The sequence below is a fragment of the Pelmatolapia mariae genome, linkage group LG9 (genome assembly GCF_036321145.2).
Source record: "Pelmatolapia mariae isolate MD_Pm_ZW linkage group LG9, Pm_UMD_F_2, whole genome shotgun sequence".
Classification (NCBI taxonomy): Eukaryota; Metazoa; Chordata; class Actinopteri; order Cichliformes; family Cichlidae; genus Pelmatolapia; species Pelmatolapia mariae.
Genome location: NC_086235.1, coordinates 4,373,374 through 4,400,053, shown reverse-complemented (window position 1 = coordinate 4,400,053; position 26,680 = coordinate 4,373,374). Strand labels below are relative to the sequence as shown.

The 26,680-nt window shown below is 39.2% G+C and overlaps 1 protein-coding gene across 2 annotated transcripts; it reads left to right on the top strand.

The window, feature by feature from the left end:
• Positions 1-8,068: 8,068 nt before the first annotated feature.
• Positions 8,069-17,215, top strand: LOC134634497 (zinc finger protein 93-like). 2 transcript variants are annotated; one of them, XM_063483737.1, is made up of 4 exons: positions 8,069-8,331; positions 13,952-14,004; positions 14,434-15,030; positions 15,972-17,215. In XM_063483737.1, the coding sequence occupies exons 2-4, from the start codon at positions 13,987-13,989 to the stop codon at positions 16,437-16,439; spliced, it is 1,083 nt and encodes a 360-aa protein (XP_063339807.1). In that variant the 5' UTR covers positions 8,069-8,331; positions 13,952-13,986; the 3' UTR covers positions 16,440-17,215. The 2 variants fall into 2 exon arrangements, with proteins under 2 accessions (XP_063339807.1, XP_063339806.1); XM_063483736.1 differs by having other exon boundaries at positions 15,969-17,215.
• Positions 17,216-26,680: the final 9,465 nt, after the last annotated feature.

Here is a 26,680-nt window from a genome sequence, read left to right as displayed (position 1 = left end):
TAATTTGGTAGTAGACTAGACTATTCTATGGAAATATCAAATTTATTTCATTGGGTTTTTTTAACCATTTGTATATAAAGTACTACCACCAGTAGATGGTGGAAATAGGCCTCGGGTTTAAAATTATACAGAAAACTGGAGGGAGTTTGAATGTTCAGTTTGTTCCATGACTGCATTTAACTCAATGCCTCTGTTTGTATTTCTGTTACTGCAGGACCAACATGGGCAAAGATGTCAGCCCTCTCAGGAGGCTGACAAACCCCACGGGGGAAAGAAATACAGCTGCAATGAGTGTGGGAAGGCTTTTACTCGAAAGGAGTCCCTAAGAAAACACACAGACATCCACACTGGAGAGATTCTGTTCATCTGTGACTTGTGTGGAAAATGTTTTACTTGCCTTGGTAACTTACAAAGACATCAACGAATCCACAGGGGATATAAACCATTTAGATGTGACTTGTGTGGGAAGTCCTTTACTCAGCAGAGTGCCCTAAAAAAGCATAAAGTCTCTCACAGTGATATTAATGCATACCGTTGTGATCATTGTGGGAAGCGTTTTACCCAGAAAGAAGGCCTGGAAAACCACAACCTCATCCACAGTGGAGTTAAACCGTACAGATGTGATCAGTGTGGTAAAGATTTTACTCAAAGTGGTAGCTTACGGAGGCATGGAGTTACCCACTCTGGAATTAAGGCGTACAGCTGTGACATTTGTGGAAAATCTTTCAACCATATAGGGAACAGAAATAGACACAAACGCATTCACACGGGAAATGATGTTTACAGCTGTGATCAGTGTGGCAAGCAGTTTACAGAAAAAGTACGCTTACAACGCCACATGTTTACCCACACTGAGGAGAGACCGTATAAATGTGACCTGTGTGATCAGACTTTTAAAGCTCCGTGGTCCCTTAAAAGGCACCATCAGATCCACACCAGAAAAAAACTCTACAAGTGCAGTTACTGTGAGGTATGTATTTATATTTCTATTTTTCTTATAATTTTAGTTTTAAAGTTTGGAATAACTCTGCTCATTAAATTGTTAGCATGGTACTAATTCTATTGCTAAGGCAGGGCTGGGCAATTCACCAAGGTTTGCTGCCATGATCATCAAAAAATAAAACTATTACCATCGTCGCAGATTCTCTTCATAATTTTTATGGGCAGAATTTCATAGTCAAGTGGTGTAAGGCTTTCTCTTTGGAAGTCTCATGATCCTTTGTGCAGTCCCCCCCCCCCCCCCCCCCGTAATATATTTAATGGACATGCAGAATCTTCCCTTCACAGTACATAATTAGGTACTCATCCTCCAAGTACAAAGATGTCATAAAAGTTTACCTCGTATAGATCACATTTCCAGGGTATCAACACTTGTTTCTGTTCTTCTACACCATAGAAATGAAATTTATTTTAAAGTTTATATAAACTTGTAACTGATGTTAAATGTATTTGTCTTTGTTTAGAAGCAGAACAACACAGAAGGATCCAGTTTTGAACACTGCTATCGCTGTGGTGGTGGGAAAGCATTTCGTTGTGACATTTGCAGAAAACTTTTCAACCAGGAAAGGACCCTGAAATTACATCAACGTAGACACACTGGACACAAAATGAACTACTGCAAAGAATGTGGGAGAGGCTTCCCCACTCCAAGTAAATTACGACATCATGAACTTATTCACAGTGGCATTAAAAAGTACATCTGTGACCAGTGTGGGTCATCCTTCACCACTGCAGGTAACCTTAAAATGCATAAACAAATCCACATGGGAGAGAAACCATATAAGTGTAGACACTGTGAAGAAAGCTTCTCACATTCAAGTACTCGTAACCTTCATGAAGGAACGCATGAAACTACACCTGTGACTAGTGTGACAGGAGTTTGATCTTAAAAGTATATTAAAATGTACATAGTTTGGTTTGTCTTTGAGGAATTAAATGTGGTATAACCTCCACACACTGTCCTGCTTACCATTAATCTAAGTTGAATATTGGTAAGTGTGGCTGTGTAGTGCTTATACTATTTTTCTCCACAAAGAGAAAGTTCCCAAGTTTCTTTAATATTAAATTTTTTTTAAATGCATAAAAATTTCCTACTAATTTTATTTTTATCCTGTATAGAACTTTTAAATGCTTATTCAACCTGCTGTGGTAATCCCTACTACTTTTCACAAAACTGATCCTGAAAGGTCAAATGCAACGTAAGAAAATGTTAGCGAATGGGGAGAACTGCTGATACAATGGTAGAAAACAAAAGACAATCAATGTGTTTCTGGGGAGACAATTTTGCCAACGAGCTTCAAAGGGGGAAAAAATACCAATAGTGGGACATGTTACACTTAAACACATTTAGAAAGGGTGGAGAGTTCTTCAGTTCTTTGACGGGGGGGAAAAAAATGGCGTTTTTCATCACAAAATTTATGTAGTATTGTAGATGTTTAATATTAGTGGTTTACTGTTAGCCTGTTACTTTTGCAGCTTTGCCATTACATGATTGTCTTCTCACAAACGCTTCTATTGAGACTTGTCTAGGATGCTGTTCCTTTTTTTTTTTTTTTTTTTTTTTTTTTTTTTTTTTTGGTGGGTATGTGTCCTGGGGATGTTCATCAAATATGACTAAGGTAACACTAGTTTGGTGTAAAAATAAATAATTGGTTTCATAACAAATATTTGAGCCATGATTTCACTTCCACTGTCTGAGTAAAGACTGACATGACAAATAGTAACATTTTCTTTTTTTAAGATTTGTGTTTTGTTTTTGTTTTTTTTGTTTGTTTGTTTTTTGTTGTGTGTGTGTGTGGTGTTTTTTTTTTTTTTTTTTTTTTTGTCTGTGTCTTTTCCTCCACCTCAAAAGAAGAGCATATTTAAAGCGCTTTGGGGTCCTTAGGGACTAAGTAAAGCACTACACAAATACTTACCATTTACCCGGAGCGAGACAGCTAGACTGCATTAATTGCACAGGCTTACAGGCAGAGCAGGACCGTGGAGGGGAGAGGTGTGCGTGGAGGGAATCCAAGGGAGGCGGGACAATCAGGCAGGCACCAGGCTTCCATGCCGAATGCTGATCACTAGTTGCACAAACACAAGATTAGATGAAATCCAAAACTTCAGATGTAAAAGGTAAAGATTTAATGCAGGGCCTAGACTTACGGACTGGCTAGGAGCAGTGTTGGGTACTGTAATTAAATTACTTTTCCACTGAAAAAGTAGAGTAACTGATTACTGTTCATTTTTAGGTATTTTAATTACAGTTACTTACAATGTACTTGCGTTACATTGTAAAATAATTAAACTCGCTGAATATCATTATTTAATTTCATTAATTTATCTTCTAAACGTAGAAGTAAACTCTGCCGCTTTAACATCGCTGTAGTGCAGCTGCACGTCATTTCGCGCCAGTTTGCTGCATAGTCGTATTCTACAGCGGAAGATGTCGGACTCGGCTGAAGCGTGTGGCTGTTTTATGAAATGGACATATTCCCGTCTCTTCACTTTTCTGAAACAAGCAGACAAGAATATTACAGTAATATGTAAGCTCTGTCCTGGGCAGAAAAAACTATCGGCTGCTGTTAATATCACGAGTAATCTACTGAAGCGCCTGACACGAGAGCATAGACGAACACTTCTGAGTGATCCTTGTTCATCATCCATGGATAACACCGCGGCAACTCCTGCTAAGCAGGCAAAACTTGATTTTACTTCAGCAGCACAGAAAGCGTCTGAAGGTGAGCTTTAAAAATGATTGCAGGCTACATTGTGGAAGAGATGCTACCGCTGAGTACTGTAGAGTCTCCATCTTTAAAAAAAAAAAAAAAAATAAAATAAACAATTATTTAAAGAGTTTAATTTCTTTTGTTTGTACACTCAAGGTTTATAGGGATTTTAAGATGTATTTGGTTAAATTACTGTTTGAGTAATTAAGTTACTTTTCAGACACAGTAATTAAGTATTTTAAATACAATATTGATTTAGTAATTAATTACTTTTAAAAGTAAACTTACCCAACACTGGCTAGGAGTAGCTGTCAGTGCTGGTTGAAGTAGTCCTCCGGTGATTGCCTCAAATGGGACGCAGGTGTGTTGAAGGCAGCCCAGCCTGAGGGTGTTACAAGCGAAAGACCATCTCTGACTCGAGGAGGGGACCTAAGGGTACATCTTTCACCATCTTACAATGCTGTGATTGCAGCCATTCCAACTCTCTGTGACTGGTACTCACAGCCATTGATCAGTTGACTTTGATCAATGAGCTTTGATCAGTGGTTGTTGATCAATGGAATTTGCATACTAATGATCAAGGAACTACCTCCTAGCCTATTGTTCATTCAGTGGTCCTAGTTTCAGTCATTATGTAAATGTACGGTTTATAACATTGGGGAAACCTGCAGTCAGCTGAGACTGAAGAAGTCACTTTGATCAGTCACGAAACGTTTCTCCCACAGAATCAACTTTTAGCGATGTACTTACCTGGATGACTGAGCATGCATCAAGATGATGCTCATGTTGGCACTTATATTTCTGACCTCGTGTTAAAACCAATTAAATTTTGTCTCCTCCCTTTTGCCCACATTTATTTGGGCATGGGTGCTTAACTAGTTCAAAAAACAAACTTCTGTCTCCTATTTTTGTGTCACATAAGAAGCATCAATATTTGATGAGAGGACTTATTAATTTGGCCCTGCTATGTATTATTGTGGTGTTTGGTGCAGTTTTCAGGTGGAGATGAATATCTCTAACAAGTTGATTTGTTCACATTTGCACATCTTAATTTTTAAGAGAAATGTGTTTTTTTTGAGTTTGTACACTACATGCATATAATGCAACCATCACCTCTTTCAGTATTTTTTTTTTTTTTTTTTTTTTTTTTTTGTGGTGTATTTTTTTTTCTCTGTTCTAATAAAAGGGGAACAAAGGACATTTAAGTCAACCTAAGATAATTCATTTTAATTTTTACATGGTCTTACTGAGGTGACGCACAGGGAAACATGCATCCTTTTTGTTTTTGATGTGCTGGAAAAGCTTGAAACTGGACCTTGAAAGTGCTTGAATTTGATGGTGAAATATGTGTATGAACCCTGCAAATCTTACATCCAGATTAGACTGGATTCATAAATGAAAGATATGGAGATCATTTGTGATGCATACGAAACATACTTTCTCTTTGATGTGAAATTAAATTGGATACAGCAATCGTATCCCTTGATGTCCAAAAAGCCTTTGAATGAGTGTCATGGTAATACCTATTTCAAACTCTTAAATGTTTCCAATTTGGATCAGATTTTATAGGCTGGATACAAGCACACTATTCAGCCCCCCAGGTAGCTGTAGGGGTTAATGGCTACAAATCAGGGAGATTTAACTTGGAGCATGGATGAAGACAGGGCTGCTCTCTCTCACCTCTGCTCTTTGCAATTAACGTTGAAACACTGGTACAGCTCATTAGAGATGATAAAATTATAAAGGGTGTCACAATAAACAATGAAGAACATAAAATAATCCTATATGGTGATACTATATCTAACGAAACCCAATCTTACGTTATCATACCTAAAACACCTTCTGAAATATGGATTTTACTCCAGTTACAAGGTTAACATAGATAAGACAGAGAGGCAATGGATATAAATGGGACAATTCTGGAAAATATTAAAGTACAAAGCGAATTCAAATAGTCTAAAGTGGGTATTAAATACTTAGGAATTTTCATTCCCATACCCTTGGACCACTTGTTTAACAAAAATTATAATAAAATAATTCAATGTATCAGCAATGATTTAGAGCAGGGGTCTCAAACTCAAATGAGCTGCGGGCCACTTCTGGCAGCGTCAGCCACTTTAATGTCCAAGTAGTACAAAAAACGAAAACACCCACTAATATTTCCTAAAATGTAGTGTTTTGTTTGTTTTATTTAGTTCCAAATATTGTGTAACAAGACAAAATAAAAGCAATGTTTGTTTTTTTCTCACTCTTAACCATCTGAAGCCTTTCAGTTTCATTTGTCATATGCAAGTTAGCACAGGGTCAACATTGCAATGAAATATATTTGACGAGCAGAAGACAGTCACTCAGCAGTATAGTACAGCAGTTTCATTGAACTACCAAATAAACAGCTCTTTCTGGCCAAACACGTAGAAGCACTTTTGCTACAATTTTGTTTGTATTTAACAAAATAGAAATGCAGGCATAAGTGTACACATTAGTTTTCAACTGCAAGTGAAAATTGTTTTCTTTCCAAATAAATCTGTCACTGAACGAACACAGCCAATCCCTCAACATGTTTGCACTCTGGTAAGAAGGCCTCTGGCTAATACTTTGGGTTCTGTGTTGGGCTCGTAGCCGGGAACTAGCTTTACTGTCTGGGTCAACTTTGCTAGCGAGAGACAGAAAAAGGCGTTGAAAGGCTGCTCCCGCAGAACTTTGTTGTTTCGGAGGAAAACACGAACACAGTGTACAGTCGAGTCCTAACAGCTTACTTACAGCTGGGCTCGTCAGGCACTCTTTTTGGCTGCAGTGGTTATTTTTATATTTACATGCTTCCATCTCCCGTTTCTGCTCGGTAGCACCTCGTACTTTTCGACTTTCCTTTTTCTCCCTCCCTCCCTCCCTCCCTCCCTCCCTCACGCTCACTCACACACACACACACACACACAGCGGGAGGGGCAGTCCCACAGGTTCTCCCTGCAGCAAGGACTACACAGCCCATGAGGCTACAGTCTAAAAGGGCCATGCCTGTAACACTCTGCCGTCGTATTAAATCATTTTTCGTATAATAATTTAAAAAAATATATTTCTTTACATCAATATGCGGGCCGCGAGTTTGAGACCCCTGATTTAGAGCATTCTCCCCTGTCTCTATTATTGAATGTTCTGCCCTGGCTACTCTATTCATTTCAGATGATACCAGTTGAAATCCTGAAGACAATGTTCTTCAAGCTGGACAAATATTGTTTCTAACTTTATACGGGCTGAACAGTTGACTAGAATTAGACTCAAATCCCTTCAGCTGCCCAAGATAAGAAGAGGCATTAATGTTCCTAATTTAAACATGGGTTGCACAAATAAAACCTTTGCTGACACAGTTGCAAAATGATATTTCTACTCGTTGGCTCAATATAGAAAAAAGCAAATGTCCTGAAACACTACCTTTCATAGATTGTCATTTCTTTTACGGTTCTATCTGGACAAAAATACATTAAAAATTTGGAACAAAATTCAGTCAGCACTGGGACTACCAAAGCATCTTTCATCACTATCAAGCATAGGATCTATTAAAAAAATCTTTTACCTAAAGACTTGGATACTGGTTTTAAAAAGTGGGCACATAATGGACTGAAATATGTATATCAACTATTGGAACAAGGGAACTTTAAAACATTTGAACATCTGAAGAATGAATTTAATTTTTATAGATATTGCCAATGCCAACTAAAGTCCTTCTTGAATACACTCAAGAGTGTGTGTCTAAAATAATGTCTAAAAAAATTAACAAAATAAACAAAGTTACAAATTGGGGAGTGTGGCATAGGAGAGATTTTGTACTTTCAAGGTAAGTATGTATAAGTAAGTAAGGAAGGCAGGTACTTTATCACCTACTCTATAGTGTCTTTTGAAAGAAGCCTTATCATAAGTGTTTCATTTTTCTTTGTGAAACGGCGAGGTGCTGCTTAGCTAGAGCATTGGCCTGACTCCAGTCCACACTTCCTGCACCAGGTGGGGACCATTGACGCATTAGAACATCGTGCTGTACAAAACAGGCTTGTTGCACTTTATTGACTTGCTCAGCACTTACTGTATGTTTGAAACAGTTTTGCAGGGTTTCATCAGCTAACTGAGCAGCTGATAGTTGTTCTCTGGACAAGGGAAGTGATGACTCAATTAGGCCTGGATATTCTTTGACTCTCTGAGAGGACTCTGTCAGTGTCAGTGATCTCTGACTGGATTGTTGTTTGCATTTACAGCAGTAAAGTATCTCCACACGATTCTCCTCCATTTCTAATGTAGTTTCCAAGTCACGTGACCGCACAGCAACGATTTAAAGCAGAGCAGGAAGAAGGGGGCGGAGCAAAGTAGCAGAGTAGTCGAGCAGAAAGAGCTGCTTTTACATGAAGCGGGAGTGAAGTAGTGACATTAGAGGAAAGAAAAAAACTAAAGTATCGATCATATACCACTACCAACGTTTGGCTCGATATCTGCATCGATCTGCCCACCCTTGTCTCCTGGATCGTAGCTGAGATCAGCGTGAACCACGTGGGTCTCTGCTCCCTGATCTGTTTGCTGTGTTTGGAAAGAGTTCCAGCTTCATCACGGAGTTTCTCTCGGTTTGTGAGCTCATCTAAAGGTAAGCACCGAGCTAACTTTACTGTGAGTTCAGTTCATGTTGAGTTTAGCTCCTGAATGAGGTCTTCTGCTGCTCTCCTCGGTGTCTGTTCACAGTTTATTGTGAACACGTTGAGAGTGTATTGCAGTGTATTTTTTTGGATAGCGGCGCGATAGGTCGCAGGGTCCAAACCATGGTGCTATTTCGTCTTTTTCTATTTAAATTCTGGTTTAATGTAAAATTGTAAAGTCCGTCGAAACTACAAAAAACACGTCTATATCCGACCAAAACATTTGGATTTAGTAAAACGCCAGCAAGCTCAGCTAGATGGAGACATGCTGCGCTGCTGCGGCATTTTGTGAGCTCCTATCCGGGATAGGACGCCACCGCGTCTCAGCGTCAGCCCGTCGAAAACTGTGTGCGTGAGGTGGATGCGCGACAAGCGAGCCGAGATCGATGTTAGGCTAAAAGCTAACCGTAGCTGGTCGAACAGCTGTATGGTAGACATGCTTTTAAGGAGCCGCTACTGACAAACCAGCAAATAAACACCAAATATTTTATCTGTGACATTTTTGAGGTTACCTCAAACACAATCCGTCAGTCTAGTTGCTTTTGAGCAACAAAGTATTTTAAAATGTCGCCAGTTTACCTTGTGATATTCTCACGAAAACAAACGTCACCACAATGATGCTGTTCACGGTACAGCAAGAGTAAACGATATGGAGAATCTTGTCTTCCTTATCGTTACCGTTGTACCATTTATTACTCAGATTTCAGTGTTTTCGCTTCACAACTAAAGCGTGCAGTTTACTTTGTGTGCACTCAAATGGTGTCGAGTCAACTAGCGCCACCTGTAGCCAAGTGCCATAGCCTACAGCCAGATTAACTTGTGACATACATCTTCCCCGACGTTTGAGTTTGTTTCATACACAATACATTTGTAACTTTCAATTTTTTCTCTTTTTGCGTCTTGCAAATAAACCTTTAAATTGAATGAAATCATTATGTATTCATCTACGTCAGTAAGAAATGCCAAATTATATTCACAAAGAGAGTTGGTAGTTATGTACAGTTTATATACGTGTGGTCAATTTTATAAATATTTGTAAGGAGATGGTATTTACTGTGAATTTACAGTGATTAGTAATAAATAGACCCAGTGTGATTGAGTCGACCCTGTGAGAGTGACTGGATTTAAGAAAGTGAGTGACACAGGTGTGTTGGTTTGTCATCTGTTTTTGAGTGTGGAGGAGAGTTAGGAATCTTTCGTTTTAATGCTAATTTAGGAATATTCATGATTTAATTTGCAAAACTTGCATATAATCTCCAGTTTGTAGCCGATCTACTGACTATCATATAGCAGCTGGAGCAGTCTCAAATGATGTTCAGTTCATTACTGCCACCCACAATCATGTTGAAAGATGCAATGCCAGCGATGTGGATTGTCAAGACTAAAACCAGTCATTAATAGAATAGAATAGAATAATCCTTTAATTGTCCCACAAGGGGAAATTTGGTTTTAACAGCAGCAAGAAAAACGCATATACAAACAAACAAACAGGACACGGAACAGAAACATACACAATTTTTTAACAAATTTACTTCACGGACAATAGTTACCAAAAACAGAGTATTGTACAGTTACTAAAATTAAATACAGATAAGAGGCAAACCAGGTTGTAGTTTGAATCCATTGATAAAATAGTGCAGTTACAGCGCTGATGTAAACATCTATGTTTGTTGGGAGCAGTGTTGATTGTACAGTCTGACAGCTGCAGGGAGGAAGGACCTGCGGAAATGCTCCTTCATGCATCGAGGATGCAGCAGTCAGTCACTGAAGGAGCTCTGCAGTTCAGCAACATTTACATGCATGGGGTGGGAGACTCTGTCCATCAGAGATGTAATTTTGGCCAGAGTCCTTCTGTCTCCCACCACCTGCACTGGGTCCAGGGTGCATCCCAGAACAGAGCTGGCCTTCCTGATGAGTTTATCCAACCTCTTCCTCTCAGCTGCCGACAAACCGCTGCTCCAACATACAACACTGTAAAAAATGACAGATGCCACCACAGAGTCATAGAAGGTCTTTAGAAGAATGACCTCAGCCGCAGTGTTGTGGCTCCAGTCCAGTTTATTCAAGTGAACACCCAGGTACCTATACAGGTGAGGGCTCATCACAGTCCTCACCTGTAGGTGGCAGCGTGGGCAGTTGATGGAGAGGTCTGCAGTGTAGAGGGTGAAAGACAACAGGGATCATTTTTTGTCTGTTCATTATACAGCCAGATTAACTTGTGACACCCATCTCTATCACCATGTTTGAATTCGTTTCATGCACAATACATTTGTAACTTTGAATGTTTTCCGTTCTTCCCAAAAAAATGTTCAAATACATGATTTTGAACTGTAGCTCAGTTGGTAGAGCAGGTCATCTACTGATCGGAAGGTTGGTGGTTCGATTCCTGGCTTCCCCTAGGCTGCGTGCCAAATATCCTTGGGCAAGATACTAACCCCAAATTGCTCTCCGATGCATCCATCGGAGTATGAATGTGTGTGAATGTTAGTGAGGAAAGCACTTAGAAAAATGTGCTTGTGCGAATGGGTGAATGCACAAGTTGCATAAAGCGCTTTGAGTGCTCAGAAGAGTAGAAAAGCACTATATAAGAACCAGTCCATTTACCATGAAATGCAATTGTGTATTATTTTCAGCTTATCATACACTTGAAGTTTTAGAAATCAATATTCCTTTTGTTTATATCATTTCACAGCAAAGGAATATGTATTCAACAAATATATTACACATTAATGTTTGACTACTGTTCTCACAACACATTCTGTCAGCATTTGTATGCATGTCCTTATTGTGACATATTTTCAAAGACCTTTCCCAGCTATATGTGGTGTGGTGAGAGAAGCTCTGGTGCAGAAACTGATGAGTGTGTAAGATAACCAATTCAATACCTAAGCCTGAAGCACTCTGAATGGGTTACTTCAACATCACTGGGTCAAATGTCACTTTGATGAACCAACAGAAAAAGATTGTTCGAGTAACTAGCATGCCTTTGCACTTTAAAGACACTGGAGCACCTAAAGGACACATGAAAACATCAAGCGATCCACTTTAGTGATCTGTTCGACCTGTGTATAGAAATCTGCAGTGCCTGTACATTTAAACATGTTTAGTTGCTTCACTCAACAGCCTGACTTTGGATGAATGACAATGTAATTTGTCTTGCAGATTGAATGCAACTTACGTCCAAAGTGGTACTACACAGTGTGCCTGGACTTCCCCTGTACAGAAGGGCACTACAAATGTTACATATGCTATCTCCAAAAGTTGAATCTGTTCAGCTGAGACTGAAGAAGTCACTTGGATGAGTGACGAAACGTTTCTCCCACAAAACGCTACGTCCAGATGAACAGATTCAACTTTTGGAGATTTACTTTCCTGGATGATTGAGAATGCATCAAGACGTTACATATGCTAAATAAACAGACAAAACAGATCCCTATTGTTTTTGTTTAATGACTGGTTTTAGTCTCGACAGTCCACATCGCTGACATTGCATCTTTCAACATGTTTGTGGGTTGATTTGAATGCTCCAGGTGTAAGTGCAGCCACTCAGCCTCTACTGCAGATGTGTCACAGGTTAATATGGTAGTATGCTATGGCACTTGGCCACAGGTGGCAGTAGTGGACTAAACTCCATTTGAGACTACTCCAGCTGCTATGTGATAGTCAGTAGATTTGCTACAAATTGAAGATCATGTGCAAGTTTTGGAAATGAAATCATGAATATTCTTAACTTGGCTTTAAAACCAAAAAAATTCTAACTCCTCTCAACACACAAAAAGCAAAGATAAACCAACTGACACACCTGTGTCACTCACTTTCTTAAATCCACTCACTCTCACAAGCTCTACTCAATCACACTGGCTGTTTGTTATATTGACCACACTTATACAGACTGTATATAACACCAACTCTCTCCAGCCATGTTGATTAATTACGTATATTGGCTCAAATGTTTATTTACAAAGAAAAGACACAGGCAGACTATGCTAACAATATGTAATGTTACAACACTAGTGAAATATTAATGTGACATATTTGTTCAAGATGTATTTCTTTGTTATGGTGAAGAAAGTTAAAATCATGATGAACAACAAGAATGATGATTTCTATAACATTGTGTATATAATTTGGCATCTGTAACTGTGCTGTGCTTCGCTTCAGCAACATGAGGTAATGTTCATATGTTGATTCATGGTTTAACTTTCAAAATATTCTAGAACAGTTATCTGCTATAAAAAGCCAGGCCAGGACAATCTCCTTTTTTTCCCTGTTTTGTCCTTAGTTACTTTGACACAACTTCATCTGCGGTGATGCTTACACGTCTGTTAAAGTCACACAACTTTCAGTTTTGTTTTTAACCATAGATATAAAATATGGAAATGTATTAATAAGTGATCAAAATTGTAACATTTCTGACTGTCTGAATAAAAATTGAAAATGATCGACTCGATTCCAATTTGATATCCAGCCCAATATACAGGGTGTAACAGCCGGTGGTATGCAAGGCAGTAATTGACTTCATCCTTTTCAAGTTCTTTTAGGGAACTAAACTTTTTTTAGTTGTTGTTGCCACTGAGGAGAGTAGTAATTTTTGTGTGATAATCCATTGTGTTACGAACAACAGTGGTCTTTTCTCAGGGATGTGACTGCTTTCTTTTCTTATAAGGTTTGATGTAGGAACTGGAGAGAGTGGCTGAGACTTTGATCCTGATTTGCTCTGATTTAGGTTGTGGTACTTTATTAATCTTTATGGTGGTTTCCTTGGCTGTGATGAGATCCACTATGGGCAGCAGTTGTGGAAAAATGGCAAAATTGAGTCTTTCGGCTAGCACAGTGTAAGCTCCTTAAATTACCACAACCTGGATGACTGAGAACCTTCACAGAGACGTCGTTTTTAGAATCCAGACGAGGACTTTACAAACTCTGTGTGTGTGTGAGATGTATAGTGTTAGTATTTGTATTGTTGATTGTCATTTATGCTTGGAAATATCTACTCATATATGCTTAGAGTTTTATAATCAATGTCATGTTGGTAGAGGTTTGATCCTTAGGAGTCTGCAAAGGCATTGTGTGCATTCCAGAGTGTTCTGGCATTCACACCCACATTCTGGGAGCATGGGAGAGATTATATCTGCTCTTACTGATATATGGTATAGCAAACACACGAATGTCTGTTTTAGTCTAAGTGCCTTTTGTTTAGATGGACTGCTAGAACCCCACACGCGCGCGCACGCACATACATATACTTACACAACGCACAGGCAAGGTACTCTTTGTGTGTATGTATACGTCATATGTTAATGAACCTATGCATATTCATGTGACCTCAATAAAAGAGCAGTGTTACGGGGGAGCGGACGAGAGCAACTGGGGTCAAGCGAAGGAGCGGCGTTTGTCTAGTTCTCTCCCGTGCACGAGAAACATAAAGAACTTTGCCTACTCGTGTCTTGCTTTGCTTCAACGTTGTCTTCAACGTTCCAGCAAATAGGGTTAAGCTACAAACCTATCATATAGAAAGAATATACATGTATTTTAATTCTGACAAAAATATATACGTTGTGTGTGTTTCAGCCATTTGGACTCAGCTCAGCACTACAGAGGAAACAATGACTTCAACACGAAAGGTGAGGAAAAATATCACAGTTACACTGTTATTGAAACTGTGTGCACAGCTGGTTGTTAACAGCAGCTTTATCTTTTCCATCCTGGGCTCCTCCATACATACAGAAGCTACATTGACAAACAAAACCACACAATATACAAGAAAATACAAACATCATATTTTATGAGCACACATTGAAACAACAATATCATCAGCTGAACTCATCTGTTTTAATCATTTTCTCCAGTAATCAATATTTCTTCAATTGTGTCATTACTTTCATTGCAACTCTCATTGTAGCTCAACATTGTAATGTGATACTCTTACCAGAAGGTGGTGGTAACACACCTACAACATATTTGTTGACATCTTGGATCCCACTAATGGAGTTTCAGTTTGTTCCACGACTGCATTTCACTCACTGCCTCTGTTTGTATCTCTGTCACTGCAGGACCAACATGGAGCGAGAAGTCAGCGCTCTCAGGAGGCCGACAAACCTCACAGAAGAAAGGGAGAGAAAAAATACAGCTGTGAGTTGTGTGGAAAATCTTTTACCCGGGCAGAACGCCTAAAAACACACCAAGTCATCCACAGTGGAGTTAAACCTTACATCTGTGAGTTGTGTGGAAAGTCTTTTACCCAGGACGGAAGCTTAAAAACACACCAAGTCATCCACAGTGGAGTTAAAGCGTACAGCTGTGATCACTGTGGTAAAGCCTTTGCTCGCAGTAGGTACTTACGAATTCATCAAGTTATTCACTCTGGAATCAAGCCATACAGTTGTGACATTTGTGGAAAAACTTTCACCCAGCCAGGGCACCGAAATATTCACCGGCGCATTCACACCAAAAATGATGTTTACTGCTGTGATCAGTGTGGAAAAGTCTTTGTGAAATCCAAAGATTTAGAGCGGCACATGTTTACCCACACTGAGGAGAGACCTTACAAATGTGACCTGTGTGAAAAGGCTTTTAAAGAGCCACGTTCCCTGAAAAAACACCAAAAGATTCACACCAGAAAGAAACTCTACAAGTGCAGTTGCTGTGAGGTATGTATTTATATTTTTACAGTTGAAGTTATTTTAAAGTATTAAGTGAATGTAGTTTAATTTCGAAAGTGAAGTGAAATTTATTTCGGTCAACAACAACAACACAGATTATCGTTTTACATAAAAGTACTCAGTCGTACAGTAACTGAAAAGTCCATTCCATAATTTCACTCCTAAAACTGACACACATCTATACTTAACATTGGTTCTCACTTCTCATTTCAAATTTATAAGACCCCCTCAAATCATATTTTCCATCTTAGTTTAAACATACTTAAAATACAAATTGGAACATTCTTTTTCATCACTTGATATATCATTTCTAAACTTTTAGAATATATAATGTCCATGAATTTTAACATAGATAATCCTACAAAAAACTGGGTGGAGTCCCTATATCCAACTTTATTTATTATTCTAATAGCTCTTTTTTGCCATTTAAAAATTGAATCCAAATATGTTTGTTTTTTTTGTTTTTCTTTATGTGTTGCCCCAAATTTCTGCACCATAGATCATATAAGGCAAACAAAGGGAAGTATACAATGGTTCAAAGCTAAATGACACATGAAAACTTCATGTACAGAATATTCAGTCAAATCTGACACAAATCTATTGAAACTCCTGATGACGGAAAAAGTAACGTTTTAAAAGCTCCTCCCCTTTCTATCTAACATTCACACTCCAATGGATAAATTGGAGAGCAGCTTGGGGTTAGTATCTTGCGGCATGCAGAGTAGAGCATCCAGGGGTTTAACCATTCCCATTAAGTAGATTACTTACAAATGAAGAGTCTATTTTGTCCAGTAAGCTGAGTGTTATAATGTAAACAGTAAAATGTAATTGGACGTTGGTAGAGATGCTCTTTATTTCAGGCAACGTTCAGGATAAAAATATTGAAGGAATTCCCTGACTTACACTGTCTTTGTGTCTTTGTTTAGAAGCAGAGCGACACAGATGGATCCAGATCTCGACCCTGTCGTCACTGTGGTGGTGGGAAAGACTTTCGCTGTGACCTTTGTGGAAAAATGTTCAGTAATCAATGGAGCCTAAAAATACATCAACGTAGACACACTGGAGACAAAATGAGCTACTGCAAAGAATGTGGGAGAGGCTTCCCCACGCCAAGTCAATTAAAAAACCATGAACTCATTCACAGTGGGGTCAAAAAGCACGTCTGTGACCAGTGCGGGTCATCCTTCACCACTGCAGGTGACCTTAAAGTGCATAAACGAGTCCACACAGGAGAGAAACCATACAAGTGCAGACACTGTGACAGAAGCTTCTCGCAATCATCTGGTCGTAGCAAACATGAACAAACACACTGGAAGAGAATTTCAGCTGTGACCAGTATGACAAGAGCTTCAGGAATCTCAGTTCATACTCCAAATACAAACGATCCCACGCTGTAAATAAACTGCTTCACTGTTACCAATGTGCAAAAACATTCACTTCATTATCTGCTCTGAGCAAACATCAGTGTGAGCATGCAGAACTGAAATCCCTGGATCACAAAGAATCTGAAGAGACAGAAAGATCCTCTTCTGGTTTCAGGGTCAGACTTCAAAACCTTGAGATCAGGCTCCACAGAGTTCAGGTGGAATCTTCTGTAAAGAGTGTCAGCTGATGTCAGAGTTGGATATGATGAGGTAGCTCTGATATCTGGGCCTGCAGTGTATATAATCCTGAATGTTTCATTCAGGAAGCTAGAGTAGAATAGAATCCCTTTATTGTTATTATACAGATGTACAATAACATACAGAGCATCTCCCACTCAGTGCAAACATGTAAGTAGGGGTTTACGGTTTCTGCAGTACTATATACCTATTGGACAGTATTTGCAGAAAACCAAATATATAAAAAAAAATGTCCAAATATAGAATTGGTGGTTCAAAAGTTACAATTTGGATTATTGAAAAGTAGTGGTTTATAGAGGGAATAATGACCATTTTAAAGATTTTGAAACCTCTCGTTGCCTACTTTCACTTTAGTGTCTTTACGGTATCCTTGAAGTCCACATGTTGTTTGTTATTGAATGTATTTTGATTCACATGTTCTGCAGCTGTTTTCTTGTTGATTTGAAGTTTGTGTTACAAAATCCTGATACTGTTAAAGCATTAGTTATATTTGATGAGCTCTGTGTAGTTTGTTTTCTTAAACAGTTTGGTGTGAAAAATAAAATGTGTAGTTTGAGCCATGATTTCAGGTTCAGATTAACTGTTTTCAGTGGCAGAGGTGGAGGTTTATCAGAGGAGACTTGGCTGTTCTCTGATCACACTGAACAGGGTTCCTGCAGCTTATTATAAACTCTGAAATGCTCTTCAAGGAAAATAAGGTCATAAAACTTTATCTCAAAGCCTTGCTGTAGGTATGAAGTTTGCAAAGGGTGTGTTTAAGATGCTAAAAGGATGAGTTTTCCTTCCAAACTGCAAAGAAGCTGTGCTTTCTAACAACCAAAGTGATATTAATCAGAATACTTTATTAATCCATAAGGATATTATTATGTACAGGAGGGTAAATTGAGCTTAAGAGTTTTCAGTGTCATGAAAGTGGCTCTCCTTTTACCTGACTATAATCACCATGGTAACTAGGGATGCACCGATACCGGTATCTGGTATCGGCCTCGATACCACATTTTCTAAAGTACTTGTTAAAAGTCCCCCGATACCGGGGACCGATACCACGGTCTGAGAAATGTCTATGTTTGAGCGGCGGGTAAGGGGTTTATCACAGGCGCCGAGTTCCCACCCCCAGGCCCCAGCTGCAGCTCAGAGCGGGGAGAATGTGGAATTATTTCAAAGTGACAACAAAACAAAGCCGAACTGCAAACTGTGCTCAGCGAAATTGTCCAGAGGAGGCTCAAAAGGTAGCGCATTTAACACAAGTAATTTAATCAAGCAACTAAAATCCCAACACGACAATGAGTACAAAGAGTTTACCCACGCTTCTAAACCAACACAACCCACGCTGCAGCAAACTCTTGCAAGACGAGAGAAAATGTCCAGAGGCAATCCACGTGCTGTGAAAATAACACAGTGCTCACTGTAAAATCCAATCAGATATAATTAGCTTTTCCTAATAAAAGGTCCTAGATTACTTCTATCAATCTCTGGAAACAGTCTCTATTGGTTAACCCGTTTCTTTAAAACTTACTCCTAGTCTCTAAGCACGCAACTTTCAGTTCCTTTAGTAATAGTTTGTATGATTTCTAAAAGTCCCTCTCATTATTCTTCATTACTTTATGCTCACATTATAACCTCTAACGAGCTTTTGATCTTCTTTGCAATCTAAACAACTACTCTTCTGATAGGTTTCTTTGTGCTCTGTGCTTCTTTTGGGTCACATCTGTGTCCCTCTCTCTTGGCCCGATCCGTTCGGTCTGATCCTTCCTGGGTTCTCGCCAACCCCGTCCTAGTTTTGCTGTGGTTCTGGAATCTGCTCCTTCTTCTGTCAAGGACAGAAAACGAAAACACCTCTCTCTGCTACGCCTCAATAATCTAACATGTTCATCAATTGTTCTCTAAATTATCCTAAGTTAGTTCAAACTATCACGTTCTGGGCTATCTAATCAACAGGATTAGCCTAATTTCCTTTTCCTATGATATTTCAATCCAGACAGTCACGCTGAACAAAGCTTATGACCTTCACAAGACTGAGTGGCAACTCCTATTAGTGCAATTGCAATGTGTGTATGAAAAATAATTATAAACGCTTATTCTAGAAAGCAAAAAGAAATCAAACATTTTCAATTCTAACATCTTCCCTCCTTTCACCAAAGCATAAGTTTTATTCAAGCTGCTGTCCCACAGTTTCCCTTGAGTGTGGTATTCAGCTTCTTATGAACACCGGCATTTTATCTTCTAAAAAGGATTCCGTTTATTTTAATCCTTTGGCTTAAACATGAAAATAATAATTTCTGCCTAAGTTTTAACTATACCTAAATTATCAAACACACAAAAAGTCATAAAATGATCATATAATCCATTGTTCCACATTAGACCTAAAACTCACCCTTTTTGACACATTTTCATGTGTCAAACAAAACCACAATTAGGAAATTAAAAGAAAAGAAAAAGGTTAATCATATTATTTCTCAGAACACCTCAGCAATTCTCCTCTCGAGTATATTTGCTCCGGGCCTGCAAACCTGTGTTAAAGAAATAAAATCAGTTTAAGTGTCATGTTAAATCTTTTGAACTCCTTGCTCCACCCAGAGCTATTTCTTAACAAAGGTCAAGGCGATATAAGAATGTCAGCTTACCATATTTTTTTTAGCTACATGGATAATTTAAGTTCAACTTTTTAATTAATTTAAACGAAAGCTTCAACTCAGTGTGTTACTTTTTTGTAATATTTCTTTAAGTTCAAAATGTTCAAAATGTGTTAATTACAGAAATAAAAATAGTTTTCTCTATAGTACTTAATGGATTTCATAAGCAATGCACTATAGTTGTTTATACGAAGCATAAAGGTAAAAAAAAGAAAATAATATATACAGTGATATCCTCGGTTTAGATGTCAAAAAGTATTTGCGGCTCCCAGTGTTTTCTTTTCCATGGAAACCAGGGCCGAATGGTTCTTGGATTTATTTGCTCTCTCTCCTAAACATTCTTCTTCACCATCTTCTTCTCGAATGGTGTTAAAGCTTGCCAACCTCTCCTCAAAGGATAAAACAAAAACCTTCTAGCTGAATTGCAGACACTTCCAGTACAGTGGCATAAAGAGGAAATGGGTAAGCAAAAGGTAAGCATTGAGCAAACTTGAATGTGGATTCAGTTAATTGAGAAACTGGAGACGTACCAAGGGCTCAGAGAAGAGCTCAAGAAGATGTGGAGGGTGAAGGTAACAGTGGTCCCTGTGGTAATCAGAGAACTCTGTGCGGTGACTCCCAAGCTAGGTGAGTGGCTTCAGCATATCCCAGGAACAACATCAGAGACCCTTGTCTAGTAAAGTGCAGTCCTAGGAACAACTAAGCTACTGCGCAGGACATTCAAGGGGCGAGAGGGAATATTTTAAATATTTGATATGTACCATGTCTGCTTTAGCAGAAGTGTGGTGAATGGTTGCTTGTCAGCTTTGGTTCTCTTTCACTCCAGCTGTGGCTGTCCTCCAGATTTCTGAGCCTCTCTTTGCCTCTGTCTGCACCCACAAACTTCCATTAGTCAACTAAAATGTGCTTCATAATTTGTCTGTCACAAGTTTCTTGCTCTGATATTCAAGTCATTGGTAATTGTTAGAAAAACAGTAGCTTAGTGTACTTGTACTGAATGTGAGTCTAACTGCTTTGGATAACATATAATAATGATGGAAAATAAGCATTTGGTCAATAACAAAAGTTAATCTCAATACTTTGTTATATACACTGTGTTTTCACAAACTGTTGTTCTGAGGCGGTTCTAGACAGGCATATATGAGGAGGCAGACAGAAATGTAAAGGGGGTACATGGTGGCAATAAAGGTGGGAAAAGTGTCGGGGTTGGGTGTGGTGCTCTGGATAACAGCTTTTGTCATGTAATTGGATTGCACTTTGTCAGGCCTCTACTCTAAGACCTGACCAACTTGGGTGTCCCACCTGAAGGCTAAGCTTCTGCTGGTCTAGCTTTTAGGGTAACTGAGGTACACAAACCCCTGATCCACGTTAAGGTGGCAATCCCTCAGGGGGAAAACAGAAAAACAAAACGACAACAAATTAAATAAAATATTACTCATCAGATTCTAAGAGCTAAAAACATTACCTTAATTGAATAGCCTATATTAAATATATTCAAGCCCAACAATAACACTTCTCACTATTGCCAATATTAACAAAACTAAAAAGGGTAGGCCAAGTTATATATATTACGAAAAACAGCAATTAACCAAGTCTTGGGGAAAAGAAAATAAATAATGATGCTGCAGTGTTCATTTGACTTTGGGACCTGAAGTGGAGTTTGGACCCGGAAACAGCTAATGACGTCAGACTTCGACATCATGAGAACTAATTATAATGAAGGCAGTTACATTTAGAAACATCATCGTGTCTTAAACATAAAAATATAATGCTACTTTAGCTTGTCTCACATATTCAGTGAAATTAAATAACTTAAGCCATCACGTACAATGGTTTGCAATAACATGTTTATCAAAATGGGTGGTGTATTTGGGATCATTGTCATGCTAAAAAACCCAGCCACCTTTTATCTTCAATATCCTTGCTGATGGAAGGAGGTTTTTCACTCAAAATCTGACAACAATTAATGAAAATTGTAAAAAATAATTAATGAAAATTGTAAATAATTAATTAAACAAATATTTTTGACACGTTTAATTATTTATTTCACATTTTAATTAATTATTGACACATTTAAATAATTATTTAATGGTGTATTTAATTAATTCATTTTGGCACACTTGACTCCTTCATGTCTCACCATGAATTTATTTTATCTGTCAACCTCACCCATCAAACCCAGGGGGCGGGGTTAACGCTAACTGAGTCAAAACCATTGCTGGTGGCCGTTGTTTTTAGAAGGCGTTACTGGATATCAACAAACGGCATGTGGAAACTAACAGAACTGAACTTTGAAAAACCCTGTTTGTGTGTCACCAAATACCATTTTAATAATTTTTTAGAATGTAGTGGTTTAATCTTCAGATATCTGATCGGTTTGTCAAGATACAGCCTCTTTGCAAAAGTGCTTTAATGATTTCGGAGATGTCTGCCCAGCCCAGTCTTACGGCAAAGCATGAGAGAGACCCGCTCGCCTCAAAGCGCAGGCCCCGGTACTCAGCTGCCATAACCCCCGCAGTACACTGACTTCATTTACTGAGGTTGTGCTTAAAGTGCTTTGGCACTCTTTGGTAATATTGTAGACAATGTTAAACTTAATCATCACATCGGCCTCCTCTGACGACCTATTTGCTGTTGAAAAACTATATACCAGTTTTTAAATTGTGTTGATAGGCCACGTGAGGCTGCAAAACAGCCACCAAAGGCAGAATGCAGTGTAAACGCTGAGTGACACACCTGCTGTCAGACCTGCAGGATTATCCCTGTGCTGTTCTCCTCTGTCTTAGAGTGGACATAAACTATTTTTTGGAGTTGCATAAATAATTTGTGTGCCTTCTTATTTGATGCAGAGCACCTGATTGTTCTGTAAATAATTTGGTTATATAAAAAACGTCTGAGCCTTGGCTGCATTTTAGGTAAATAGTACCATATAACTTTGTTGTTTGCAAAACTTGTGCATATTTTTTAAAAAATGTACAATTTCTATTTGCATTTCAAGTTATGAAAATGATTCGTTAAACATTCGTTTTTACAGTCAAAATATCACTTTCTACTCATATTTTCAATTTTGTCTGAATTTAGATCAATTGTGCTGATACAGTATGTCAAAATAAGAAAATAACAGATTGGCAAGATAAACAGTTTTTAAAGGTGAAATATAGAGGCCAAATCAAAAGTAGTCAAAAACGGCCAATTATACCCTGGACACCAGAGGGTTAAAGGCTAAAAGCAAAGTTGTCACCAAGTACTGTTTATATTTGTGTGAATTGCTGCAGCTTCTTTGAATATTAACTTGGTGCCTTTGGGTAAAATAATGGTAATATGAAGGACCGATCCATATGGTCACAAAGAATAGCCACTTGTTTCTGTGCTACCAAAATTCCCCGGCTTTCATTCAAAATGTGTTTATCGTCAGCACCTACACATTAAACTACTTAAACATTATAAATGTCTTCAAGCTCACACTGAGGCCTGTGGGGCACTATCAGCCACTGAGACAGTAGACACATTTATGTGTATTTGTATATGAATATTTCATACTTTAAGGCTGCCTGTTTATTTAAGGGAGATGAACAAAATACATTGGAATTGTACATAATAATATCACAGATGATAAATGAAATAGATTTAAAGTAGATGCTTGTGCATTCTTAAAGTCTTATATGTTGAATTGAACTATGTGATCTGTTCAAAGCCTCTCCCAGTCAGTGCTGTTCTTCATGCCTGTCTGACTGTACATGATGTTATTAGCACAAACACTTTAAAGGTGATCATTTAGGACTTCAGCATTAATACAGATAGCAATGTAGTTAGCAATAAAACAGTTTTATTGGGAATTAACTTAAAAAACAAACAAACATCTGTCTCCTATTTTTTGTCACACAGGAAAGAAGCATCAATATCTGATGAGAAGACTTATTTATTTCTTTTTTGTTTTTTCAACAGGAGAAAAATATCTCTAACAAGTTGATTTGTTCACAGTATTTTTGTGTGGTGCGTTTTTCTATGTCTTAACAAAAGGGGAACAGAGGTGTTTAAGTTCACCTAGGACAGGGGTCGGCAACCTGCGGCTCTTTAGTCCTTATAGTGCGGCTCCGCGTGGTTTGGGAAAATAAATTAGAAGTATTTAGCTGAAGTGTATTTTATTTATGTTAGTTCTTTTTTAACTTGTAGTTCTAAACTGAAAGATTATTGTGATATTGAAATATAAAAATAAAATTATATTTTATTATTTTTTCATCACTCAAAAAAAGCATCACACTCGCGGAAGCCGGTTATACCCACCGAAACACCATGCATTTATCAAGACTTTCAACCCCAGGTAGGCCAATTATGAATCTTCAGATCTACATTATGTCAGCAGCTGTTCTCCACCGTGAACTATGTTAGAAACAAACACCGCTCACGCCTCACAGATGACAGCTTACAGTCCTGCGTAAAGATGAAAATGACTTCGTACAGCCCTGATTTACAGACGCTGTGCGCAGAGGTTCAGGAGCAGAAGTCCCATTGTAAACATATCACGGCAGACCCGACGATGTTTGCATGAACATGCTTGTCAGCATCTCTTTTTTTGACCACTTTTCACACACGGTTGCTGTACACATACAGCCGGCTGTAGCTTTTCAGCTCACAGCCCGACACATACCAACAACAACACAACAGCATAGATAGCACAGACGTTAAGGGAAGAGCTTGAAAAAGGACCTGGAAAGTGCTTAAAAGGTGTTGAATTTGACCCTGAAAAAGGCATATGAACCCTGCTTGAGAAGCAGAAACTTGGCCAGCCAATGTCGGCAAATATGGAGCCCTTAGGGCTAAGATTTTATCAGTGAAATACTTCAGGAAGTTATCACAGAGTGTGGGGGAAGCATCTATATGAGTAACGACATCAGGGTTAATCACAGAGTTAAAGATTTTAAAAAGGAGTTAAGACTTGTGACTGTTTTTTGTAATTATACCTGACAGGAAGGCAGACTTGGCAGCTTTAAAAGTCTTTTGATATTTTTATAAACAATTCTGAAGGATGTCAAAAGAGACCTGAAGTTTACCCTCTTTCATTTTCTCTCAGCGCGACCGCATTCGTGTCTGAGAGCAGGTAGTTTGATTCAACCAGGGTTGGCGTAACAGTTTAGTGCGCTTAGTCCTTAGAGGAGCCACGGTATCGAGAATAGAGGAGCAAGTTGAGTTAAACAAATTAGTAAGCTCATCAACCGAAAGATCCTCATTACTGTTAGCACCATAAAGGACAGAGCTGGTAAAAGCAGCGGAGAAATGAGCAGTGGTCTGGGACTTAATTGTGCGCAGTTGGCGCAACAGACCCACACCACTTGGCTCCACATTACACACTGAAATGTTAAACATGACCGGAAAATGATCTAAAATTCCAGAATCCTTGATATCTGTAATGGAAATATCTAAGCCATTCGACAACACCAGATCAAGCATGTGCTTTTACGCGGGTTGGTTCTCTAACCCATTGAGTGAGATTAAAAGTGTCGATAAGGGTAAGGAAGTCTTTGACTTGTGGTCCAGTCTCACAGCAAACATGGATGTTGAAATCAACAACAATTAACGGTCACCTCGTAAGAAAAGGCTCCCTAATAAGTCATTCAGCGTTAAAATCCTTATTGAATTTCGGAGGACGGTACACCACAGCACAAAGAATCGAGGGGACGGAGTTTAGCTCCAATAGCTGCACCTCAAAGCTGGGGTACAAGACAGGAGGCAGTTGCTGACATCGAAAATTGTTTCTAAAAACTGAGGCTAGCCCTCCGCCTCTGCCAGAAATTCAGGGGGAGCAAATAAAAGCACAGTCAGGAGGGAGAAGCTCAGAGAAGGAGCAGAACTCACCGGGACGTCAGGAAAAAGTAATCCAACTCCTATGAGAAAAAAAGTCATTTAAGACAAAAGTTTTATTTGCCAGTGATCTTGTGTTTAGCAGGGCCATGCGGAGGGGGTTTGCATTTTTGCTGGCTGGAACATATCTCAGTTGACAAAGGTTGCTGTGGTTCACAACGCCTCTGGAAGATCATACCCAACTCCGAACAGGTGGAGGCTCAGCTGGCACGTCCACGGGAGCATGAGGTCCAACAGGGTGAATCCAGTGATGGCAGAACAATCTGTGGCTTGAGTGATCCCAGTGAGCACGGGAAGGTGGTATGGTGTCCATGAAAGCACTGTGAGTAGCCACATTGTGAGAATTTAGAAAAGCCTTGATGCGAACACGGAGATTGCCTCGTTTACCCCGTCTCCTAGATCGCTTCTTGTGTGGAGGAGAAAAGGTAAGCGGCGTAGGCAGTCAGAAAAGTCCGGAGGAAGCGGGGGAAAATTTTCTGAATTCCACTCCAGATCAGGTGTTTGGTGATGCAAAGTCCTAAAATTCAGAAGAGTTTGACGATCATATGTGAAATGCGCGTAGACATCAGGAAAACACAAAAAAGAACAAATAACAAACAGCAAACAGAAGTCGAAGAGACAGCCCGTCGTGAACACTGGCGCCATCTTGTATATAGGACCCCACCCTATATACAGTATGCCCTCAACCAAGGAACCAGAACAGGCACAGGCAATGACTGGGCGTCCGCCATCCCCACCCGAGGAGCAGGTACATGTGCAGGGAGGAAAGGAGCTTTAACTAGGCTGGGAACCAAAGCGGGGACCAGCTGGACCTCAGCCACCCGAGGAACTCGAATGGGTGCAGGAGAGACTGGGCCCAAGCTGCCCTGGGAGCAGGAACAGGAGGTGAAGAGCAGAGCCCAAGAGTAGTCACAGGAGCAGGTAGGTTTGCAGAAGCAGTTTCAGAATAAGCCGGTTGGTGAGCAGTAAAGTCCAGGGGTGAAGCCACACCCAAAACAGTCTTGTTTTGGGTGTGGCTTGTGAACTTGCCAGTCAGACCAAGCCAGTCAGACCAAGCCAGTCAGACCAAGGCTTGTGAACTTGGTCTGACTGTAAAACATGGTGAATGCGTTTGAAAATGGCTAGCTGTGGAACACAAAATTCAACTTGATTCATTAACTCAGTGGCATCAAGTACAAGCTTTTTAGCCAGTTTAACTGTGGCAGGTGGCGTTGTGTTGTCATTAGCACTTACCAACTGAGGCGAAGAAAAAGTCACAGACTGAGAAACATAGGGGCTGTATCCCAATTCAGGGTCTGCAGCCTTAAAGTACGCAGCCTTAACGGTCCACAAGGGCCGCGTACTCAAAGACCGCTAAGGCTGGAAGTGTGAGGCTTGTGAAATGGGACGATCTAGCCTCCATCGCCTGACACCTTAAATCTTCACTCAAAGACAGGTTCCTTTGACACTGTATATATAAATGTATTATATATACGAGACAAATATTGTTCTTTTAATATGTTGGCATTACTAAATTTTTCTCAG